The following is a 22,669-nucleotide window of genomic DNA, read 5'->3' on the forward strand; positions in this document are numbered from 1 at the left end:
GCCAGTGGCATAACTATGGGGTTTGGCGCCCAGGGCAAAGGAATAAACGGTGCCCTCCCTAATTACCCCACGGGCCTAGTGCCTGACAATTTGGTGGTGTAGCTAGGAATTGTAGCCTATCTATTCTCAGCCACAGTCTTCTACCGCTGTGATTTTTCAGGTGCAGCCTATTGAAGTGAATACAGTTCACTGAGAGCAAGCTGCCTCTTTTCTGGAACTCCCAAGATATAATGTAATAACATCCATATGTATCAGTAGGACAGTAAAAAAAAAAAAACAGGTTGTCTGTGTACAATTATTAGTTACACTCAAACATAATGCTTCTCAAAATAAATATTTTTGCAGAATTCATATACAAATCCATGAGCTTGCCAGCTGGTCAGTTGGTTTCTTTTCGGTGCCCACACACATAGCAATTTTTTTCCCGATCTGGCCGATTCCGACACATTGGAACGACAGATCGGGTAAAAAATGCCCAAATTATGAGTCCCCACTCACAATCACGATGCGATGTGCGCCCCCACAGGTCGCACATCGCATCGTCAGATCTGCCGTGCAGTACGGCAGATCTGACAATCTAGGACACAATGCACTATAAAAAAGTCTGGCTGAAGGAGATCGGATGAAGATTGGACAGCATATCGTGTGCATATCGTGTGCTGAGCTGCTGGGGAGAATTTCAAGGGAAATCGGAAACATTGTCGGATTGTAAGTATATCGGTATGTGTGTGGGCACCTTAACTGTTTAGCAGATACTATGAATGCATTATGCACATATTTTAGTTGATCTAAAACTAAAACATTCCAGTCAACATCTGGCATAATAAGATCTGCAAAACCGTAATCCTTCTCTCTATAAGGTTTTCTCTACTAACATCTACTAATTTTTTTCTTATCAGGATGTCTATATGTCGTCATCATAATATTCATAGGTTGTAGATTCCTACAGTAATTATTGTAATTATTATTATTCATTTATACAGTCACAGGATAGTTCTATGTGTTATATGTGTAGAGTTCTATTGTAATGGTGTATACACACTTCGATATGTTATAAGTGGCAGCTGACGTATGTATGCTCTTATAAAGGAAACATCTATTCATAGGGATATATTTACTAAAGTGCAGGTTTTTAGAAGTGGAGATGTTGCCTATAGCAACCAATCAGATTCTAATTAACATTTATCTAGCACCTTCGAGAAGATATTAGCTAGAATCTGATTGGCTACTATGGACAACATCTCCACTTCTAAAAACCTGCGTAGCAAATATATCCTATATTGTCAAGTTTCATTAGAACCACTCATCCGCTGCTTACTCACAGTGCAATAGAACAATAATCACATTTGAAAAAGTCTACTAAACTAATGTTTGAATAATAAAGACTTACCATTCCTAAAGGGGCAAAGCCGTGTCCTTCGCGAATCAGGAAATGCTGACCATCCCTTGATTTATAAAATATTTTTTGTCATTAAAATATATTTATACAGAAAGTCAAATAATCAGATTAAGTGACATAGGGCTCTATTCATTATGTTAATTAAAATTTACATACTAACTCGACGCGAGCATCGGAGCAAAATTCATCATTGCTCCGGCGCGGAGAAAGCTAATCCGAAAATCATCTGTCTCCCCAAAGCACTTCACTGCTCCTTTTGGTCACGTAGACGCACAAAAGCCCTGGCGTCTGGCGGAAGGAGCCAGACAGGGGCAAAGGGATCTGAAGGATCCCTCTTCGCAACCCGGGACTCCTTCCCATATGGAAGGAGTGGGAGTGGGTTGCAGGAGCAAACGCCATCTGAAGATGGCAAATGCTCCCGCAGTCAAGCTCCGAAAATATTGTATTTTCAGAGCTTGATGAATTCTGGCCCCATACTAGTGTATGGAGACAACTGGCCATTCCGGGAGAGGAAGGTAAGCAGGAGATATCTGTGATACTAGTGTATGGGGACAGCGGGCCATTCCGGGAGAGGAAGGTAAGTAGGAGATATCTGTGATACTAGTGTATGGGGACAGCAGGCCATTCCGGGAGAGGAAGGTAAGCAGGAGATATCTGTGATACTAGTGTATGGAGACAACTTGCCATTCCGGGAGAGGAAGGTAAGCAGGAGATATCTGTGATACTAGTGTATGGAGACAACTTGCCATTCCGGGAGAGGAAGGTAAGCAGGAGATATCTGTGATACTAGTGTATGGAGACAACTTGCCATTCCGGGAGAGGAAGGTAAGCAGGAGATATCTGTGATATCTCCTGCATTACCTTTTTGATGAATGGCCCGAAAAATCAATTTTTACAAAAGCAGGTGAAAATGTTCAGAAGTAAGAGGTGTATTTGAGAATGACAGAAGCATTTGAAAACAAAATGAAACATAGCTGTAAGATAATACGTCAGGGTTTGTTGAAAAATAAATAAATGTTAGGAACTATAACTCATTATGGATACAGCCTACTTGGAGGCCAACACACTGTAATGTATAATTAAGATGCAGTTATGTGTGATAAAGTAAAACATTCATATTGTTATCCACACATGTGGACAGAATAGAGGAATATATACATAATGTATATACAGAAATTTTGATTTTATACTTTTCTTAGCAGGATGTATTAGTAGAATGTTCTTTATCTAAGCCCATAAATATTAGGCATATGCTAAGCAAATTCAGCATTGTGCGAATACAGAAATGAAAACAATTATATCTTAAAATACAAACATGTATTTTAATAAATATGATGAAAAGAAGACAGTAAGAAAACATATATATCACAACTAATGTATTACCTCAATGCACAAACAAGGCAAAATCATTGAATATGGTAACATGACTGATTTTGTTGAGTTTTCCTTGTTGATCTATGAGACATAGAATAGTAAAATGAACATAAAGGGATTAATAGTACAGACCTGTCACAACAGTATAGGAACGCTCCACACCACTATATTATGGTCACAGTACAACACTGTGCACCATGTAGTCTGAGTATGGAATGGGACATTCAGCAGGATAGGGAAATTGACAAACTCATACCAGCTAAGTCACAGTACAGGAATGCAAAACTGGGATATGCATCAATAAAAGCCAGTCAAATAACAGATAAAGGTCAATAACATAAACAGAAGAACACATTAAAGGACTACAGTTGGGCACCAATACAAGACGAGCTTCGTTAGCTTGGCAGAAAGGGAATGTGCCTAATTGCTGTATGCCAAGCTATGCACTGGTAAAGCCACAGCTGTATAATGACAATATTGACCACTCTGACTGTCACAAAGACTACAGGGGTGAGCCAATCTGTTCTCCTCCCCACTCTTGACTGCACTAATTCTACATGGTTATTTCAGTTTTGTAGGGGGTAAATTTACTAATGTGAGATTTTTTAGAAGTGAGTTTTAAAAGTGATGTTGCCCATAGCAACCAATCAGATTCTACTTAACATTTAACTTGCACCTTCTATATAATAGCTGTAATCTGATTGGTTGCTATGGGCAACATCACTTTTAAAACTCACTTCTCTAAACTCTCACTTTAGTAGATTTACCCCTAGCTCTCAAGAGTGATGTGCAGGAAAGTTTCAAGAACATCCACTACTTGATAAGATAGAGTTTATACTACTATACAAATGTGTAATAGTTCTACAGGAGTCTGATGGCCAAGACAGAGAGATTCCTCTTATGTTACCATTATGTGGCCATTTTCTATTCAAGTTGCAACTGGTGATCTGTGTTGAACTGCGCCATGGCTACAGCTGCCCACTTCAACATTGTGCTCTGACCAGTAACAATGCCTTCCATTCATAACTCGTACTTCAGTGGTGCACAATGGATAATGTCTAAATCCATACTCAGTGCCTCATACATATTATATTGTTTGTTTCTATGGGTAGGTGGTCCAACAGGCTACACAGAACTTTGCAAATAGACAGAAAGCATTTATAAGAAATTGTACTAACCAGTGCATGAGCTCCAATGTCATGACAGCTGTACTGTTTCAAACAGAGTCGGACATTGTAATCATACTCTTCCAGGAAGTCTGACACATGTACAGTTATAGTTTTCTTTTCCTCGTTGACTGTGAAATCTAATTTCCCAGCTAAAGGAAATATAAAAAAAATGACAATTCATAATTTTTTTGTCAAATCTCAAAAGTATCCTATAGTCAACAAAACACAATACAAATGTTACAGCAACAACAATAAGACAATATCTGTATCAGTGAGGCCTTCATATAAGAAGTTCCTGTAATGCATCAGAACGAAGACACTATGATGTGTGTATTTTATTCAGCTCATATATCAGATGACCTTTCCCTATGTTCTGGAAATGTGACAACCATGTGTAATACACCCATAAACAGACGCTTCTCATCCCACGCTCAGTTTACTTGTTTTTACGCAACTAAATTTGTTTTAAGTAGCTATGGTATCTAATAAATATATAAGGTGCCATGAATATAGATAATACAGCTGAATTAAAAGGTTTTATATATATTGAGGACCCCTAGATGATGCCATACGGGAGCGTGCCCGTATGGTATGCTTCCCGTTTTACATCATGCTGGGGGCGAGCCCAGCACTCCGTCAGCAGCTGGGCTGCCCCCAACCGACTACCTGCACTGATTGGACACCATTCAGCTTCACCAAAACTGCTGCTTTCTGCTTAGCGGCAGTGGCTAAGTGTCCTCAACCTCCCGACAACCCGAGGGACACTTTGGCCCACGGGTGGAACAGCAGGGCAGTGCCCAAAAAACAGGTCTGTCCCGCTGAAATCAAGATTTTTGGGAGGACTGTGCCTCTATGAGTGGCCCCTCTGTTCGACTACACTGGTCGAACACTCCTAGAGCTATCCCTGTTCTTAACTGCTTTTTTTCTAGACTGCTTGTAATGTCCAGTAAAATTATATTCTATTTGTAACTTGTAGAAACAATTAAAGTTATCCTATATAATAATGACAGGGGACAGACTACCATTAGCGCAGGGACCATTGCGCTGACAATAGGAGGTACAGTAAGCATAATGGAGAGTGGACAGGGAGCAGGTGGGAAGGAGTTGAAGCAAGGGAGGTGATTCGGCCATATACCAGGTCCATTTTACTGTTATAGAATTATGAAGAAACTAAATAAATATCATTCAAATGCAGAAAGAGAACTGAGTAGCATTGTTCTTAGTCACTGAGCCAAGGCATGTTTATTGCCTCCGTAATGGTATTTCATTATTAGTATTCCATGCAAATATCAGTAGATATGAGGTTTAGATTCCCTCTAGCTCCTACTCAGAAGCCTTAGTGCTCCTATTAAGGTTGCTTCCTCTACTGCAGTAGTCCTTCAACAATGAGTATTTACGTATAAAATTGCATCATGAACACATAGAAAAGTATAATGTAAAAAAAGAAAATTTTGAATTTAAGCTGGTAATTGATTTATTTCAGAAGAATGCATGTTTATACATATTTTATAAAACAAAATGTTTTGTTTAGAGATGTATTTACATGGTTAAAACTGCACATGAAAATGATTGTACTATACTGCATTAGTTTGTAGTATCTATGCACATGAAAATGATTGTACACTGTATTAGTTTGTCTCTATGCACATGAAAATGATTGTACTACACTGCATTAGTTTGTATCTATGCACATGAAAATGATTGTACTACACTGCATTAGTTTGTCTCTATGCACATGAAAATGATTGTACTACACTGCATTAGTTTGTCTCTATGCACATGAAAATGATTGTACTACACTGCATTAGTTTGTCTCTATGCACATGAAAATGATTGTACTACACTGCATTAGTTTGTCTCTATGCACATGAAAATGATTGTACTACACTGCATTAGTTTGTCTCTATGCACATGAAAATGATTGTACTACACTGCATTAGTTTGTCTCTATGCACATGAAAATGATTGTACTACACTGCATTAGTTTGTCTCTATGCACATGAAAATGATTGTACTACACTGCATTAGTTTGTCTCTATGCACATGAAAATGATTGTACTATACTGCATTAGTTTGTCTCTATGCACATGAAAATGATTGTACTACACTGCATTAGTTTGTCTCTGCACATGAAAATGATTGTACTACACTGCATTAGTTTGTCTCTATGCACATGAAAATGATTGTACTACACTGCATTAGTTTGTATCTATTCACATGAAAATGATTGTACTACACTGCATTAGTTTGTCTCTATGTACATGAAAATGATTGTACTATACTGCATTAGTGTGTATCTATGCACATGAAAATGATTGTACACTGCATTAGTTTGTCTCTATGCACATGAAAATGATTGTACTACACTGCATTAGTTTGTCTCTATGCACATGAAAATGATTGTACTACACTGCATTAGTTTGTATCTATGCACATGAAAATGATTGTACTACACTGCATTAGTTTGTCTCACTGCATTAGTTTGTCTCTATGCACATGAAAATGATTGTACTATACTGCATTAGTTTGTATCTATGCACATGAAAATGATTGTACTATACTGCATTAGTTTGTATCTATGCACATGAAAATGATTGTACTACACTGCATTAGTTTGTCTCTATGCACATGAAAATGATTGTACTACACTGCATTAGTTTGTCTCTATGCACATGAAAATGATTGTACTACACTGCATTAGTTTGTATCTATGGACATGAATGAAAATGAATGTACTACACTGCATTAGTTTGTCTCACTGCATTAGTTTGTCTCTATGCACATGAAAATGATTGTACTATACTGCATTAGTTTGTCTCTATGCACATGAAAATGATTGTACTACCTCATTAGTTTGTCTCTATGCACATGAAAATGATTGTACTACACTGCATTAGTTTGTCTCTATGCACATGAAAATGATTGTACTACACTGCATTAGTTTGTCTCTATGCACATGAAAATGATTGTACTATACTGCATTAGTTTGTCTCTATGCACATGAAAATGATTGTACTACACTGCATTAGTTTGTCTCTATGCACATGAAAATGATTGTACTATACTGCATTAGTTTGTCTCTATGCACATGAAAATGACTGTACTACACTGCATTAGTTTGTCTCTATGCACATGAAAATGATTGTACTACACTGCATTAGTTTGTCTCTATGCACATGAAAATGATTGTACTACACTGCATTAGTTTGTCTCTATGCACATGAAAATGATTGTACTACACTGCATTAGTTTGTCTCTATGCACATGAAAATGATTGTACTACACTGCATTAGTTTGTCTCACTGCATTAGTTTGTCTCTATGCACATGAAAATGATTGTACTATACTGCATTAGTTTGTATCTATGCACATGAAAATGATTGTACTATACTGCATTAGTTTGTATCTATGCACATGAAAATGATTGTACTACACTGCATTAGTTTGTCTCTATGCACATGAAAATGATTGTACTATACTGCATTAGTTTGTATCTATGCACATGAAAATGATTGTACTACACTGCATTAGTTTGTCTCTATGCACATGAAAATGATTGTACTACACTGCATTAGTTTGTCTCTATGCACATGAAAATGATTGTACTACACTGCATTAGTTTGTCTCTATGCACATGAAAATGATTGTACTACACTGCATTAGTTTGTCTCTATGCACATGAAAATGATTGTACTACACTGCATTAGTTTGTATCTATGCACATGAAAATGATTGTACTATACTGCATTAGTTTGTCTCTATGCACATGAAAATGATTGTACTACACTGCATTAGTTTGTCTCTATGCACATGAAAATGATTTTACTACACTGCATTAGTTTGTCTCTATGCACATGAAAATGATTTTACTACACTGCATTAGTTTGTCTCTATGCACATGAAAATGATTATACTACACTGCATCACTTTGTCTCTATGCACATGAAAATGATTGTACTACACTGCAATAGTTTGTCTCTATGCACATGAAAATGATTGTACTATACTGCATTAGTTTGTCTCTATGCACATGAAAATGATTGTACTACACTGCATTAGTTTGTCTCTGCACATGAAAATGATTGTACTACACTGCATTAGTTTGTCTCTATGCACATGAAAATGATTGTACTACACTGCATTAGTTTGTATCTATTCACATGAAAATGATTGTACTACACTACATTAGTTTGTCTCTATGCACATGAAAATGATTGTACTATACTGCATTAGTGTGTATCTATGCACATGAAAATGATTGTACACTGCATTAGTTTGTCTCTATGCACATGAAAATGATTGTACTACACTGCATTAGTTTGTCTCTATGCACATGAAAATGATTGTACTACACTGCATTAGTTTGTATCTATGCACATGAAAATGATTGTACTACACTGCATTAGTTTGTCTCACTGCATTAGTTTGTCTCTATGCACATGAAAATGATTGTACTATACTGCATTAGTTTGTATCTATGCACATGAAAATGATTGTACTATACTGCATTAGTTTGTATCTATGCACATGAAAATGATTGTACTACACTGCATTAGTTTGTCTCTATGCACATGAAAATGATTGTACTACACTGCATTAGTTTGTATCTATGGACATGAAAATGAATGTACTACACTGCATTAGTTTGTCTCACTGCATTAGTTTGTCTCTATGCACATGAAAATGATTGTACTATACTGCATTAGTTTGTCTCTATGCACATGAAAATGATTGTACTACCTCATTAGTTTGTCTCTATGCACATGAAAATGATTGTACTACACTGCATTAGTTTGTCTCTATGCACATGAAAATGATTGTACTACACTGCATTAGTTTGTCTCTATGCACATGAAAATGATTGTACTATACTGCATTAGTTTGTCTCTATGCACATGAAAATGATTGTACTACACTGCATTAGTTTGTCTCTATGCACATGAAAATGATTGTACTATACTGCATTAGTTTGTCTCTATGCACATGAAAATGACTGTTCTACACTGCATTAGTTTGTCTCTATGCACATGAAAATGATTGTACTACACTGCATTAGTTTGTCTCTATGCACATGAAAATGATTGTACTACACTGCATTAGTTTGTCTCTATGCACATGAAAATGATTGTACTACACTGCATTAGTTTGTCTCTATGCACATGAAAATGATTGTACTACACTGCATTAGTTTGTCTCACTGCATTAGTTTGTCTCTATGCACATGAAAATGATTGTACTATACTGCATTAGTTTGTATCTATGCACATGAAAATGATTGTACTATACTGCATTAGTTTGTATCTATGCACATGAAAATGATTGTACTACACTGCATTAGTTTGTCTCTATGCACATGAAAATGATTGTACTACACTGCATTAGTTTGTATCTATGCACATGAAAATGATTGTACTATACTGCATTAGTTTGTATCTATGCACATGAAAATGATTGTACTACACTGCATTAGTTTGTCTCTATGCACATGAAAATGATTGTACTACACTGCATTAGTTTGTCTCTATGCACATGAAAATGATTGTACTACACTGCATTAGTTTGTCTCTATGCACATGAAAATGATTGTACTACACTGCATTAGTTTGTCTCTATGCACATGAAAATGATTGTACTACACTGCATTAGTTTGTATCTATGCACATGAAAATGATTGTACTATACTGCATTAGTTTGTCTCTATGCACATGAAAATGATTGTACTACACTGCATTAGTTTGTCTCTATGCACATGAAAATGATTTTACTACACTGCATTAGTTTGTCTCTATGCACATGAAAATGATTGTACTACACTGCATCACTTTGTCTCTATGCACATGAAAATGATTGTACTACACTGCAATAGTTTGTCTCTATGCACATGAAAATGATTGTACTACACTGCATTAGTTTGTCTCTATGCACATGAAAATGATTGTACTACACTGCATTAGTTTGTCTCTATGCACATGAAAATGATTGTACTACACTGCATTAGTTTGTCTCTATGCACATGAAAATGATTGTACTACACTGCATTAGTTTGTCTCTATGCACATGAAAATGATTGTACTATACTGCATTAGTTTGTCTCTATGCACATGAAAATGATTGTACTACACTGCATTAGTTTGTCTCTGCACATGAAAATGATTGTACTACACTGCATTAGTTTGTCTCTATGCACATGAAAATGATTGTACTACACTGCATTAGTTTGTATCTATTCACATGAAAATGATTGTACTACACTGCATTAGTTTGTCTCTATGCACATGAAAATGATTGTACTATACTGCATTAGTGTGTATCTATGCACATGAAAATGATTGTACACTGCATTAGTTTGTCTCTATGCACATGAAAATGATTGTACTACACTGCATTAGTTTGTCTCTATGCACATGAAAATGATTGTACTACACTGCATTAGTTTGTATCTATGCACATGAAAATGATTGTACTACACTGCATTAGTTTGTCTCACTGCATTAGTTTGTCTCTATGGACATGAAAATGAATGTACTACACTGCATTAGTTTGTCTCACTGCATTAGTTTGTCTCTATGCACATGAAAATGATTGTACTATACTGCATTAGTTTGTCTCTATGCACATGAAAATGATTGTACTACCTCATTAGTTTGTCTCTATGCACATGAAAATGATTGTACTACACTGCATTAGTTTGTCTCTATGCACATGAAAATGATTGTACTACACTGCATTAGTTTGTCTCTATGCACATGAAAATGATTGTACTATACTGCATTAGTTTGTCTCTATGCACATGAAAATGATTGTACTACACTGCATTAGTTTGTCTCTATGCACATGAAAATGATTGTACTATACTGCATTAGTTTGTCTCTATGCACATGAAAATGACTGTACTACACTGCATTAGTTTGTCTCTATGCACATGAAAATGATTGTACTACACTGCATTAGTTTGTCTCTATGCACATGAAAATGATTGTACTACACTGGATTAGTTTGTCTCTATGCACATGAAAATGATTGTACTACACTGCATTAGTTTGTCTCTATGCACATGAAAATGATTGTACTACACTGCATTAGTTTGTCTCACTGCATTAGTTTGTCTCTATGCACATGAAAATTATTGTACTATACTGCATTAGTTTGTCTCTATGCACATGAAAATGATTGTACTATACTGCATTAGTTTGTATCTATGCACATGAAAATGATTGTACTACACTGCATTAGTTTGTCTCTATGCACATGAAAATGATTGTACTACACTGCATTAGTTTGTATCTATGCACATGAAAATGATTGTACTACACTGCATTAGTTTGTCTCTATGCACATGAAAATGATTGTACTACACTGCATTAGTTTGTCTCTATGCACATGAAAATGATTGTACTACACTGCATTAGTTTGTATCTATGCACATGAAAATGATTGTACTACACTGCATTAGTTTGTCTCACTGCATTAGTTTGTCTCTATGCACATGAAAATGATTGTACTATACTGCATTAGTTTGTATCTATGCACATGAAAATGATTGTACTATACTGCATTAGTTTGTATCTATGCACATGAAAATGATTGTACTACACTGCATTAGTTTGTCTCTATGCACATGAAAATGATTGTACTACACTGCATTAGTTTGTATCTATGGACATGAAAATGAATGTACTACACTGCATTAGTTTGTCTCACTGCATTAGTTTGTCTCTATGCACATGAAAATGATTGTACTATACTGCATTAGTTTGTCTCTATGCACATGAAAATGATTGTACTACCTCATTAGTTTGTCTCTATGCACATGAAAATGATTGTACTACACTGCATTAGTTTGTCTCTATGCACATGAAAATGATTGTACTACACTGCATTAGTTTGTCTCTATGCACATGAAAATGATTGTACTATACTGCATTAGTTTGTCTCTATGCACATGAAAATGATTGTACTACACTGCATTAGTTTGTCTCTATGCACATGAAAATGATTGTACTATACTGCATTAGTTTGTCTCTATGCACATGAAAATGACTGTACTACACTGCATTAGTTTGTCTCTATGCACATGAAAATGATTGTACTACACTGCATTAGTTTGTCTCTATGCACATGAAAATGATTGTACTACACTGCATTAGTTTGTCTCTATGCACATGAAAATGATTGTACTACACTGCATTAGTTTGTCTCTATGCACATGAAAATGATTGTACTACACTGCATTAGTTTGTCTCACTGCATTAGTTTGTCTCTATGCACATGAAAATGATTGTACTATACTGCATTAGTTTGTATCTATGCACATGAAAATGATTGTACTATACTGCATTAGTTTGTATCTATGCACATGAAAATGATTGTACTACACTGCATTAGTTTGTATCTATGCACATGAAAATGATTGTACTACACTGCATTAGTTTGTCTCTATGCACATGAAAATGATTGTACTACACTGCATTAGTTTGTCTCTATGCACATGAAAATGATTGTACTACACTGCATTAGTTTGTCTCTATGCACATGAAAATGATTGTACTACACTGCATTAGTTTGTCTCTATGCACATGAAAATGATTGTACTACACTGCATTAGTTTGTATCTATGCACATGAAAATGATTGTACTATACTGCATTAGTTTGTCTCTATGCACATGAAAATGATTGTACTACACTGCATTAGTTTGTCTCTATGCACATGAAAATGATTTTACTACACTGCATTAGTTTGTCTCTATGCACATGAAAATGATTTTACTACACTGCATTAGTTTGTCTCTATGCACATGAAAATGATTGTACTACACTGCATCACTTTGTCTCTATGCACATGAAAATGATTGTACTACACTGCAATAGTTTGTCTCTATGCACATGAAAATGATTGTACTACACTGCATTAGTTTGTCTCTATGCACATGAAAATGATTGTACTACACTGCATTAGTTTGTCTCTATGCACATGAAAATGATTGTACTACACTGCATTAGTTTGTCTCTATGCACATGAAAATGATTGTACTACACTGCATTAGTTTGTCTCTATGCACATGAAAATGATTGTACTATACTGCATTAGTTTGTCTCTATGCACATGAAAATGATTGTACTACACTGCATTAGTTTGTCTCTGCACATGAAAATGATTGTACTACACTGCATTAGTTTGTCTCTATGCACATGAAAATGATTGTACTACACTGCATTAGTTTGTATCTATTCACATGAAAATGATTGTACTACACTGCATTAGTTTGTCTCTATGCACATGAAAATGATTGTACTATACTGCATTAGTGTGTATCTATGCACATGAAAATGATTGTACACTGCATTAGTTTGTCTCTATGCACATGAAAATGATTGTACTACACTGCATTAGTTTGTCTCTATGCACATGAAAATGATTGTACTACACTGCATTAGTTTGTATCTATGCACATGAAAATGATTGTACTACACTGCATTAGTTTGTCTCACTGCATTAGTTTGTCTCTATGGACATGAAAATGAATGTACTACACTGCATTAGTTTGTCTCACTGCATTAGTTTGTCTCTATGCACATGAAAATGATTGTACTATACTGCATTAGTTTGTCTCTATGCACATGAAAATGATTGTACTACCTCATTAGTTTGTCTCTATGCACATGAAAATGATTGTACTACACTGCATTAGTTTGTCTCTATGCACATGAAAATGATTGTACTACACTGCATTAGTTTGTCTCTATGCACATGAAAATGATTGTACTATACTGCATTAGTTTGTCTCTATGCACATGAAAATGATTGTACTACACTGCATTAGTTTGTCTCTATGCACATGAAAATGATTGTACTATACTGCATTAGTTTGTCTCTATGCACATGAAAATGACTGTACTACACTGCATTAGTTTGTCTCTATGCACATGAAAATGATTGTACTACACTGCATTAGTTTGTCTCTATGCACATGAAAATGATTGTACTACACTGCATTAGTTTGTCTCTATGCACATGAAAATGATTGTACTACACTGCATTAGTTTGTCTCTATGCACATGAAAATGATTGTACTACACTGCATTAGTTTGTCTCACTGCATTAGTTTGTCTCTATGCACATGAAAATGATTGTACTATACTGCATTAGTTTGTATCTATGCACATGAAAATGATTGTACTATACTGCATTAGTTTGTATCTATGCACATGAAAATGATTGTACTACACTGCATTAGTTTGTCTCTATGCACATGAAAATGATTGTACTACACTGCATTAGTTTGTATCTATGCACATGAAAATGATTGTACTACACTGCATTAGTTTGTCTCTATGCACATGAAAATGATTGTACTACACTGCATTAGTTTGTCTCTATGCACATGAAAATGATTGTACTACACTGCATTAGTTTGTCTCTATGCACATGAAAATGATTGTACTACACTGCATTAGTTTGTCTCTATGCACATGAAAATGATTGTACTACACTGCATTAGTTTGTATCTATGCACATGAAAATGATTGTACTATACTGCATTAGTTTGTCTCTATGCACATGAAAATGATTGTACTACACTGCATTAGTTTGTCTCTATGCACATGAAAATGATTTTACTACACTGCATTAGTTTGTCTCTATGCACATGAAAATGATTTTACTACACTGCATTAGTTTGTCTCTATGCACATGAAAATGATTGTACTACACTGCATCACTTTGTCTCTATGCACATGAAAATGATTGTACTACACTGCAATAGTTTGTCTCTATGCACATGAAAATGATTGTACTACACTGCATTAGTTTGTATCTATGCACATGAAAATGATTGTACTATACTGCATTAGTTTGTCTCTATGCACATGAAAATGATTGTACTACACTGCATTAGTTTGTCTCTATGCACATGAAAATGATTGTACTACACTGCATCACTTTGGGCTCTATTTACTACAATCCGCATATTGAATGCGGATTGTAGTGTGATATTTCCGAGTGAATTCGCATTGCGAATTCAGGTAATATCACAGGGATTTACTATAAATCCCTTGCAGGGACAGAGCTTGCGATAAAGCTCTGTCCCTGCGGATCCCATCCGCACTCTAGTCGCGGTATTTTTGGAAAAAATACAGCGACTAAGAGCCCGCGCATGCGCTGACCGACCACCGCTACTACCCCCCCACCGACGCTAAGCCCCGCCCCCGGCGCTAAGCACACATTATAGTTAGATGACTTAGATCAAAGTAAAGCATTTCCGTCACACTTTCAGATGTATCGGTTACTGCATTTTAAATGACATATATGTGGTCATATTTGTGTGACTGATGTAGAGATGAAGGCAAGTTGGCCATGATTGCTCCCACATTGTGTGCACAGAACTAAATGCACCTGTATGCACCAGACTGGCACAATCTGTGTGCTTGGTTCTACAGCCATTATCATTATCAGTGCAATCAGTGCCCAATTCTAGATACATAGACTGTCTGACCACAGGGATATATACACTTATACCCACAACTCTGCAATGCCCCCAATTCCAGCATATTACAAGTAATGACATGTTCTTTACCTGTGACTGAAGGGGCGTAATAACTCTAAATCATCTATAGTTGTGTATGCTTAGTTTCAGAGCATGCGTAAAGCAAAAACATGTAAAATACTCTCCACAAATGGATTCTATATTCTGTTTAGTTCCACTTAAATAATGTAAAAACACCTTTGATGTTGATAAGAATGTCCTCATTGTCAATTCACAATATAGAGGCAACAGAATAAGATGGCAATGTACAGTATATGTAAATCATACTTGCCGACATTCTGGCTGCCCCCTTTGGGAGGAGACAGCCAGGTCGGCATAGAGTGGCCTAATCGGTAGAGTAGGCAAGTATGATGTAAATGTTAATAATTTGCATGCTGTTTTGCTCTATAATTATTGTAACTATCCCTCAAATATTCTTAGTAAATTTGTCTGCTTCTCTGCAGCATAGTACAGTACATCTACAGGAAGCTATCATTGTAACTTTACATGCTACAATTATGGGCCTCATTCAGAGTTGTATGCATCTTTGGATGCAGCAGCAATGCTAAGATATGCTAATGCAACAGGAGATGTGTTGTGTAAATAGACACTTCCTGTCAGCTTCTGTGATCCGCTGGTGCATCTGAGGACTCTGCATCGGCTCATGATTGGACTACCATCAACCATCTGAGTAAGCCTAAGCTCCAAACCATCCCCACCCCAAATGGCCGCACCTTGTGAATCAGACTGCGACTTCTCCAACACTGCGACCGAAGCCAGTGTACGCCCAGTCAACCAACAAAAGGAGTCAACCAAGCCATCAGGTTTGCATACATCTCTAAATCATCCCCTATATGCACTATCCCCACACTATGGGGGAGATGTATCCATTTTCAAGAGTGGAGAAGTTGTCCATAACAGTCAATTTGCTTCTTCCTATCATTTTATAGAATGTACATGATAAATGCTAGCTAGAAGCTGATTGGTTAAAATGGGCAACATCTCCACTTCTTCACTCTTTAAAATGTTTGATGCATCTCCCCCTATGACCCCATGATCAGGGGTGTATCTACAATGGGGGCAGAGTGTGCGGTGTACATGGGCCCCCAGGTCCAGGGGGGCCTGCGCCGCACACCCTGCACCCATGTTATCTAAAACTAACCTCTCTGAGGTCCCGCGTCGGGTCACTCAGCGCTGCTCAAAATGCCAGAAAATGGCCGCCGTGGCCGTTTTTACAGTGTTTTGTGCATGTGCTGTGAGAAAATCGCTGGGAAAATGTCGGCCGTGCCATTTCCCCGGCATGCTGTGCATGAGCAGTAGACTCTGGGCACACTCTAGTCTACTGATTCTGCAGTGGCCAGACAGCCGCGTCAGTCAGCTGCCGGCCGCCGGGGTGAGAGATGGGGGTCTGTGACGGGGGATGCACACGGGCCCCCTCGTCTCTAAAGATGCCCCTGCCCATGATGGCAACAGCAAAACACTGTGTACAGTGTATAGTGTAACCAGTAACAATGGTACAGTAGGTTCTCCCATGAATGTTTTCTCATACTGGTCACCTAATGAGCAGACATTACCAACTATTTAAACCTTACATGGTGCACATACTAAGTGAAGACATAATAATGGCCACAGTCTCAGGAGAGTTATCTGCTGCTCACAACTGCTGAAACATGGTGGTGGTCCTCTAATTCTTGGATTACTCTTTTAGCCTTGCCCTAACACAGGTCCATCAGATTTTTTTGGTTATCCATTGGTTATTTTGAATATGCTTATTAGCTACACTCGTTGGTATCTTATTCATCTATACTTACAACCATACTATACTTTTAATGGTTGTGTCTGTACATAGAATTTTTTTTTGAGAAATGTACACCTTGTGTATGAACCAGTGATCGCGCTGAGCAGAAAAAAATAGTGGGTCCCAGGGACCCCTTACTGTACAAAAAATTGGGATCCTATGCCACTGTTTCTGGGTCCAATCACATATTATGGGGGGTGAGGGCGGACAGCAGTTAGGCTAGAGTTGGGGGTAAAGGTAGGGGAAGTTGGGGTAGAAGAATGTAAGGGCAGGCACTGCTGGTGGTATGGAGGGGGTAAGTGCAGACAGCAGTTGAGACCATGCTGGGGAGCAAAGAGGGGGCTTCAGGCAGGAAGTTCTGGGGGTAGGAAGGGGGTAAGGGTAGATTGCGGCTGGCACAGTACTGAGGGTAAGGAGGGGTTAGGGGCAGGCAGTATTATGGATAGGGAGGAGGCAAGTGTAGATAGCAATTGGGGCAGTACTGGGGGCAAGGAGGGGGTTAGGGGCAGGCTGTACTTTTGGGTTGGGAGGGAGCAAGGGTAGATAGTCTGGGAAAAGGTGCAGAAAACATACAGTGGGTTTTTATTGGTAGGAGCATCCTAGTGAAGCGTAGAAAAATATATTTTTTAATAAAAATGTGGAAAGAAAAACAATAATATAGCTGAGACTCTAAGGGGTATATTTACTAAAGTACAGGTGTTTAGAAGTGGAGTTGTTGCCCATAGCAACCAATCCGATTCTACCTTTCATTAATCTAGCACCTTCTAGAAGATAATAGTTAGAATGTGATTGGTTGCTATGGACAACAACTCTTATAAAAAGCAGCACTTTAGTAAATATACCCCTAGGTATGGATCAAGAATAGCAGAGAGGGGTGAAAATTCAAGAGAGGTAGATTTATACTGCAGTTGGAAGTCAAATAAATCACATGATACAATAGAGACATGCATATATACTTTCCTGGTTGAGCCTCCCATATCTGTATATTTTAAAAACCGAAATATTCCATATATAATATGCTATTATATAGCATGTAGGTATGAGAAGTAGGGAGTGTGGGGAATGAAAGAAGCATGTACAAAGGATTTTTAATGTGCTAAAAAAAAAAAAAAATAGAGATACTAGAAAGCAATGCTGATAGGATACAGCCAGACAGGCAATGGGGGGAATGGGTATGATATATAATTCGATTCCCATCAGCGGCAGCCCGACAGGAGCAGAGTGCGACGCAGCGGAAGCCCGACAGCGCTGGAAATCCCGATCGTGGATAGGTAAGTATCCACTAACCTAACCCCCCTAACCCTAACCCTCCCTTAGGGGTGCCTAAGCTGATAGCCCACAAGGTAGACAAAAAGAACCGGCACTCACGATTAGATGAATCCACGGGTTTAATCACATAATAAAGAAAAATACACGCAGCATCAGCTGACAGTAGCCCGACGATCGTTTCAACTGCCGTCCAGTTTTCCTCAGGGGCTAACTCACACTGAGCCCTGGAGCTCTGATATACCCTAAAAGGGTGCCCTAATCAGTGAAGCCAGGATTGTAATGCGTCACCTTGGCCACGCCCCTCGGCGTTCGATTGGCTACAAGGCATAAGGTGAGTGGGCAGGGTTAAAATAGAAACAGGATTTGACCAACTTACCGTGGCTAGACACTTCAAGGATAAAGGACATTCTATTAGACAACTTAATTGTCACATTATTGAACATATTTCCCCATGGTATATGTACTCTATGCATCATCACTATTCTTCTATATGGTATCACATATGTGGCCTTGGAGGTGGTTACTCATAATGGCAGATGTGACCATTGCTTTATACAAGAGGCTGTGCTTGCTTCCTTTATGATATGGCAGTGATTGATTAGTGGAGCTGCCGGTGCTGAACTACAGGCTGACCTATCTATATTCATATTGACTGCTGGTTGTTAAGAGGCTGACACCAGCGATGAGTTGCCTGCTGCCCTAGAGTCACACATATAATATGTGTTTGTGACTATATGTGCACTGTGTATGCTAGTGTTGTTAGGATTCGTTCAGTCCACAGCGTATGCTACGGTACTCACACTGATAGCCCAGCACAAATGGAGGTGACTTGTTTACTATTTTAACCCTGCCCACCCACCGAATGCCTTGCAGCCAATCGAGCGCCAAGGGGCGTGGCCAAGGTGACGCATTACGATCCGGGCTTCACTGATTAGGGCACCCTTTTAGGGTATATCAAAGCTCCGGGGCGCAGTGTGAGTTAGCCCCTGAGGAAAACTGGGTGGCAGTTGAAACGATCGTCAGGCTACTGTCAGCTGATGCTGCGTTGTTTTTTCCTTTATTATGTGAATAAACCCGTGGATTCATCTAAACGTGAGTGCTGGATCTTTTTGTCTACCTTGTGGGCCATCAGCTTGCTTAGTGACAGAGTGTTGATAGATATATATATATATATATATATATATATATTATATATATAATACCAAGACAAATTCTACATATCATAGAGTCACTGCTCATGTTACTTGCAATATTTCAGTGTTACTGGTTAATTGGCTTGCTCACGAGCTATTAGCTCCAAGCATCTTTTTGTGTTACTACCTGAAAACAAGACTGCAAATATTGCTTATAAAGACAATTTGTGATCAATGGGTCTTATTCAGCATGGATCGCTATTGCGATCGCAGCTCCATAATTGCACAGGGTCTGCTGTGCAAATATGCTAATGAATGCAATCGCAAAGCCGTTGCACAGTAAGCATAGAGATGCCCACTACCGCTATCTCACATCCTTAATACCTTGCAGTCCTACGTACAGTATACATTGGTAACATCAAGTAACATCGGCAGGGCCAGCTCTAGGGGCGCCACCCATAGAGGGCACACCCCTCCCCAACATCCCGATTATCAGCGGGACAGTACTGTCCCACTGTTCCACCCGTGGGTCGAAGTGGCCCATGGGTGGTGAAATCGGGGGGTTGGGGACCCCACCGCCGCAGCTGTGCGGCGGTGGGGGACCCCCGGAGTGTGAATGGATGCAGCGCGCATGCGTGCGGCATCCATTCACAGACGGGAGAGGGCTGGGGGAAGCCCAGCCAGTGATGGAGGGCTGGGCTTTACCCCCAACCTGACGTTACTTGGAGGCGTGCCATGCGGGCACGGCACAGGGTGCTCAGACCCCTGGACTACGCATGCGCAGTACGCACCATCGATCTGCGTACGCTGTTACAGTTGCGATCCATGCCGAATCAGGCCCAATGTCTATAATATAAAATATACGTCACAATATTAGATGCCACTACTGTCTTTGTAAAATTAGTTCCACTGAGCAATAACAGGAGTGAAGCTGCGGGCAAACACTAGTATATAATATATGATTAAATAAAGATTTATGCTGTAAGCAACCATATTTGCCAGATAGTCTTTTTGGCTGCTTATACTGAACACAAATCTTCACTATTGTATTATTGAGGCACAATATACTGTATACTATATGAGAAACTGCCAGTTGTAACAACACTTCTGCTTGAGTAATAATATAATATTGTAACTTACATATACATGACAATATATTGTTTCCCACATCCTTGTTGTGACAATCTGAAAATAAAACATAAATGTTTTTATAGTATAATCCAGAAAACACAAAACAAGACATTTTAAAGTAAAATTCTAGGAGACATTTAAGTAAACATAATAGTAAATATATGACAATTCAATTATTTTACGATGACATTTAATATCAAAAATACATATACTTAGGAAATAACATGTATTAATGACTTAAGCAAGATTCTATGTGTATCTGTACAGCAGTAAATGCTGGATGTTGGGGTGTTTGTATGCCAATACATTTTATATGGAAATACAACACTAGTTTCCCTAGTGTGTGGACATTATATTGTGTATGAATAAGGTAATGCAACTTTCCCATTTATTACTAATACTGTCATGCAGCATTGCTGGTTTACCCTTGGGTATACGCATATACATTTGTACACCTGATGTAGAGATACTGCTGTGTTTGAACTGAACAGAGCACAAAATAGATCAAATGTTAAATGAGGCTCCTTATCAATTTGCAATCACGATGTCTGCAATTAGAAAGTTGACATTACCAATTTACATTTTTTTAATGCTAACCCTAAGCTTCCTGGACATTCTGTTAATGTTGTTATTTTGCTGGAGTTGACATTAATGATGTCATTTCAACCATGTCGACATAGTCAATGTTGACTATCTGCTGTTGACATTGTGTTATGTCCACATGGTTAAAATGACAACATCATTAATGTCAACGTTCACAAAATATTGACATTAACAGCATGTCAACATCAGAAATGTAGACATTTCATAATGTCGACATCTCCAGGAGGCTTAGGGTTAGCATTAAACAAGGCTTATGGTTGCTGCTAGTGTTGCCATTAGTGTTATGGCTGTCATTAGGGATAAACACCGAATCAGAAAAAAACTTCTCATGTCAACATTACAGTCGACCAAATATTTCACACCCCCTTTCTCTTTTCCTTCATTAATAGCTGCAACAGAGAGAAACACTAGATAAATGTAATGAATTTGCGGATTATCCTATTTCATCCCTCTGAAGTGTTCTAGCTGTATTTCTTTCTCAAATTACGGATCTTTCATGCACACAACGATATTGTATTTTATCGTAGCGGAACGCCTAGAAATGTTATTGCATATGTTTTTACAAAAAATAAAAACATATGTTCTGCAGTGCAGCATTGTAACTGAACATTTATAACGAAATTGCAACCACATGTAACATGATCGTTTGTTAAGGAACTAAATAACAACAATAATGTTCACCAGAAATATTAACTCCAAAAAAAACATCATATGCCAGAATAGTCAACAACAAAAAAAATACCTTGAAAATGGTGTAGTTAAAAACTGCATTGAATGTAACAAGAAATGTGATCTCTACGTTTGAGTGAATGAATTATAGTGCCTTTAACACAAGCTAAAATTGTGGAGTCTATGATGTATATTTACTAAAGATTGATATTAATCGATTTTGATGGATTTAAAATCAAATGAAAATCTATCCACATCAATGTTGTATTTCTGGGGCTAAATCACACATTTATTAATGTTTTTAAAAAAAGTATCAAAATTTGTCTGTTAGTAAATGTATGATTTAGTCCTAGAAACACAATATCAATGTTGTTCGATTTTCATTGATTTTCAATCGATTAAAATCAACCTTTAGTAAATATATTTCTAGACTTACGCCTATAGGTTTACAACACAGCATATAATACTGTTCAGCGGGCCACTAAGAAAAGGGTTTCTTGGAACTACTGCAAATTCTGGAATATGCAAACTCCTTCTCTTAAGGTAGATTTATTCACAATGGTCTCAGTCAGCACAAACTGCGCAGTAGTATCTATTCTAT

At 37.7% G+C, this 22,669-nt stretch overlaps 1 protein-coding gene across 1 annotated transcript in view; it reads right to left on the reverse strand.

Moving 5' to 3' along the window:
• Nucleotides 1–22,669, reverse strand: part of IL17REL (interleukin 17 receptor E like) — a 159,180-nt gene that overhangs the window by 73,321 nt on the left and 63,190 nt on the right. The window contains exons 6-9 of the mRNA XM_088455940.1: nt 20,806–20,850; nt 3,952–4,091; nt 2,783–2,854; nt 1,391–1,445 (exon numbers count right to left, since the gene is read on the reverse strand). Of these exons, the coding sequence (XP_088312066.1) occupies nt 1,391–1,445; nt 2,783–2,854; nt 3,952–4,091; nt 20,806–20,850 (312 nt within the window). The remainder of the gene's footprint in view (nt 1–1,390; nt 1,446–2,782; nt 2,855–3,951; nt 4,092–20,805; nt 20,851–22,669) is intronic.

Source organism: Taudactylus pleione, unplaced genomic scaffold (genome assembly GCF_031769625.1).
Source record: "Taudactylus pleione unplaced genomic scaffold, aTauple2 ptg000041l, whole genome shotgun sequence".
In the NCBI taxonomy this organism is placed as follows: domain Eukaryota; kingdom Metazoa; phylum Chordata; class Amphibia; order Anura; family Myobatrachidae; genus Taudactylus; species Taudactylus pleione.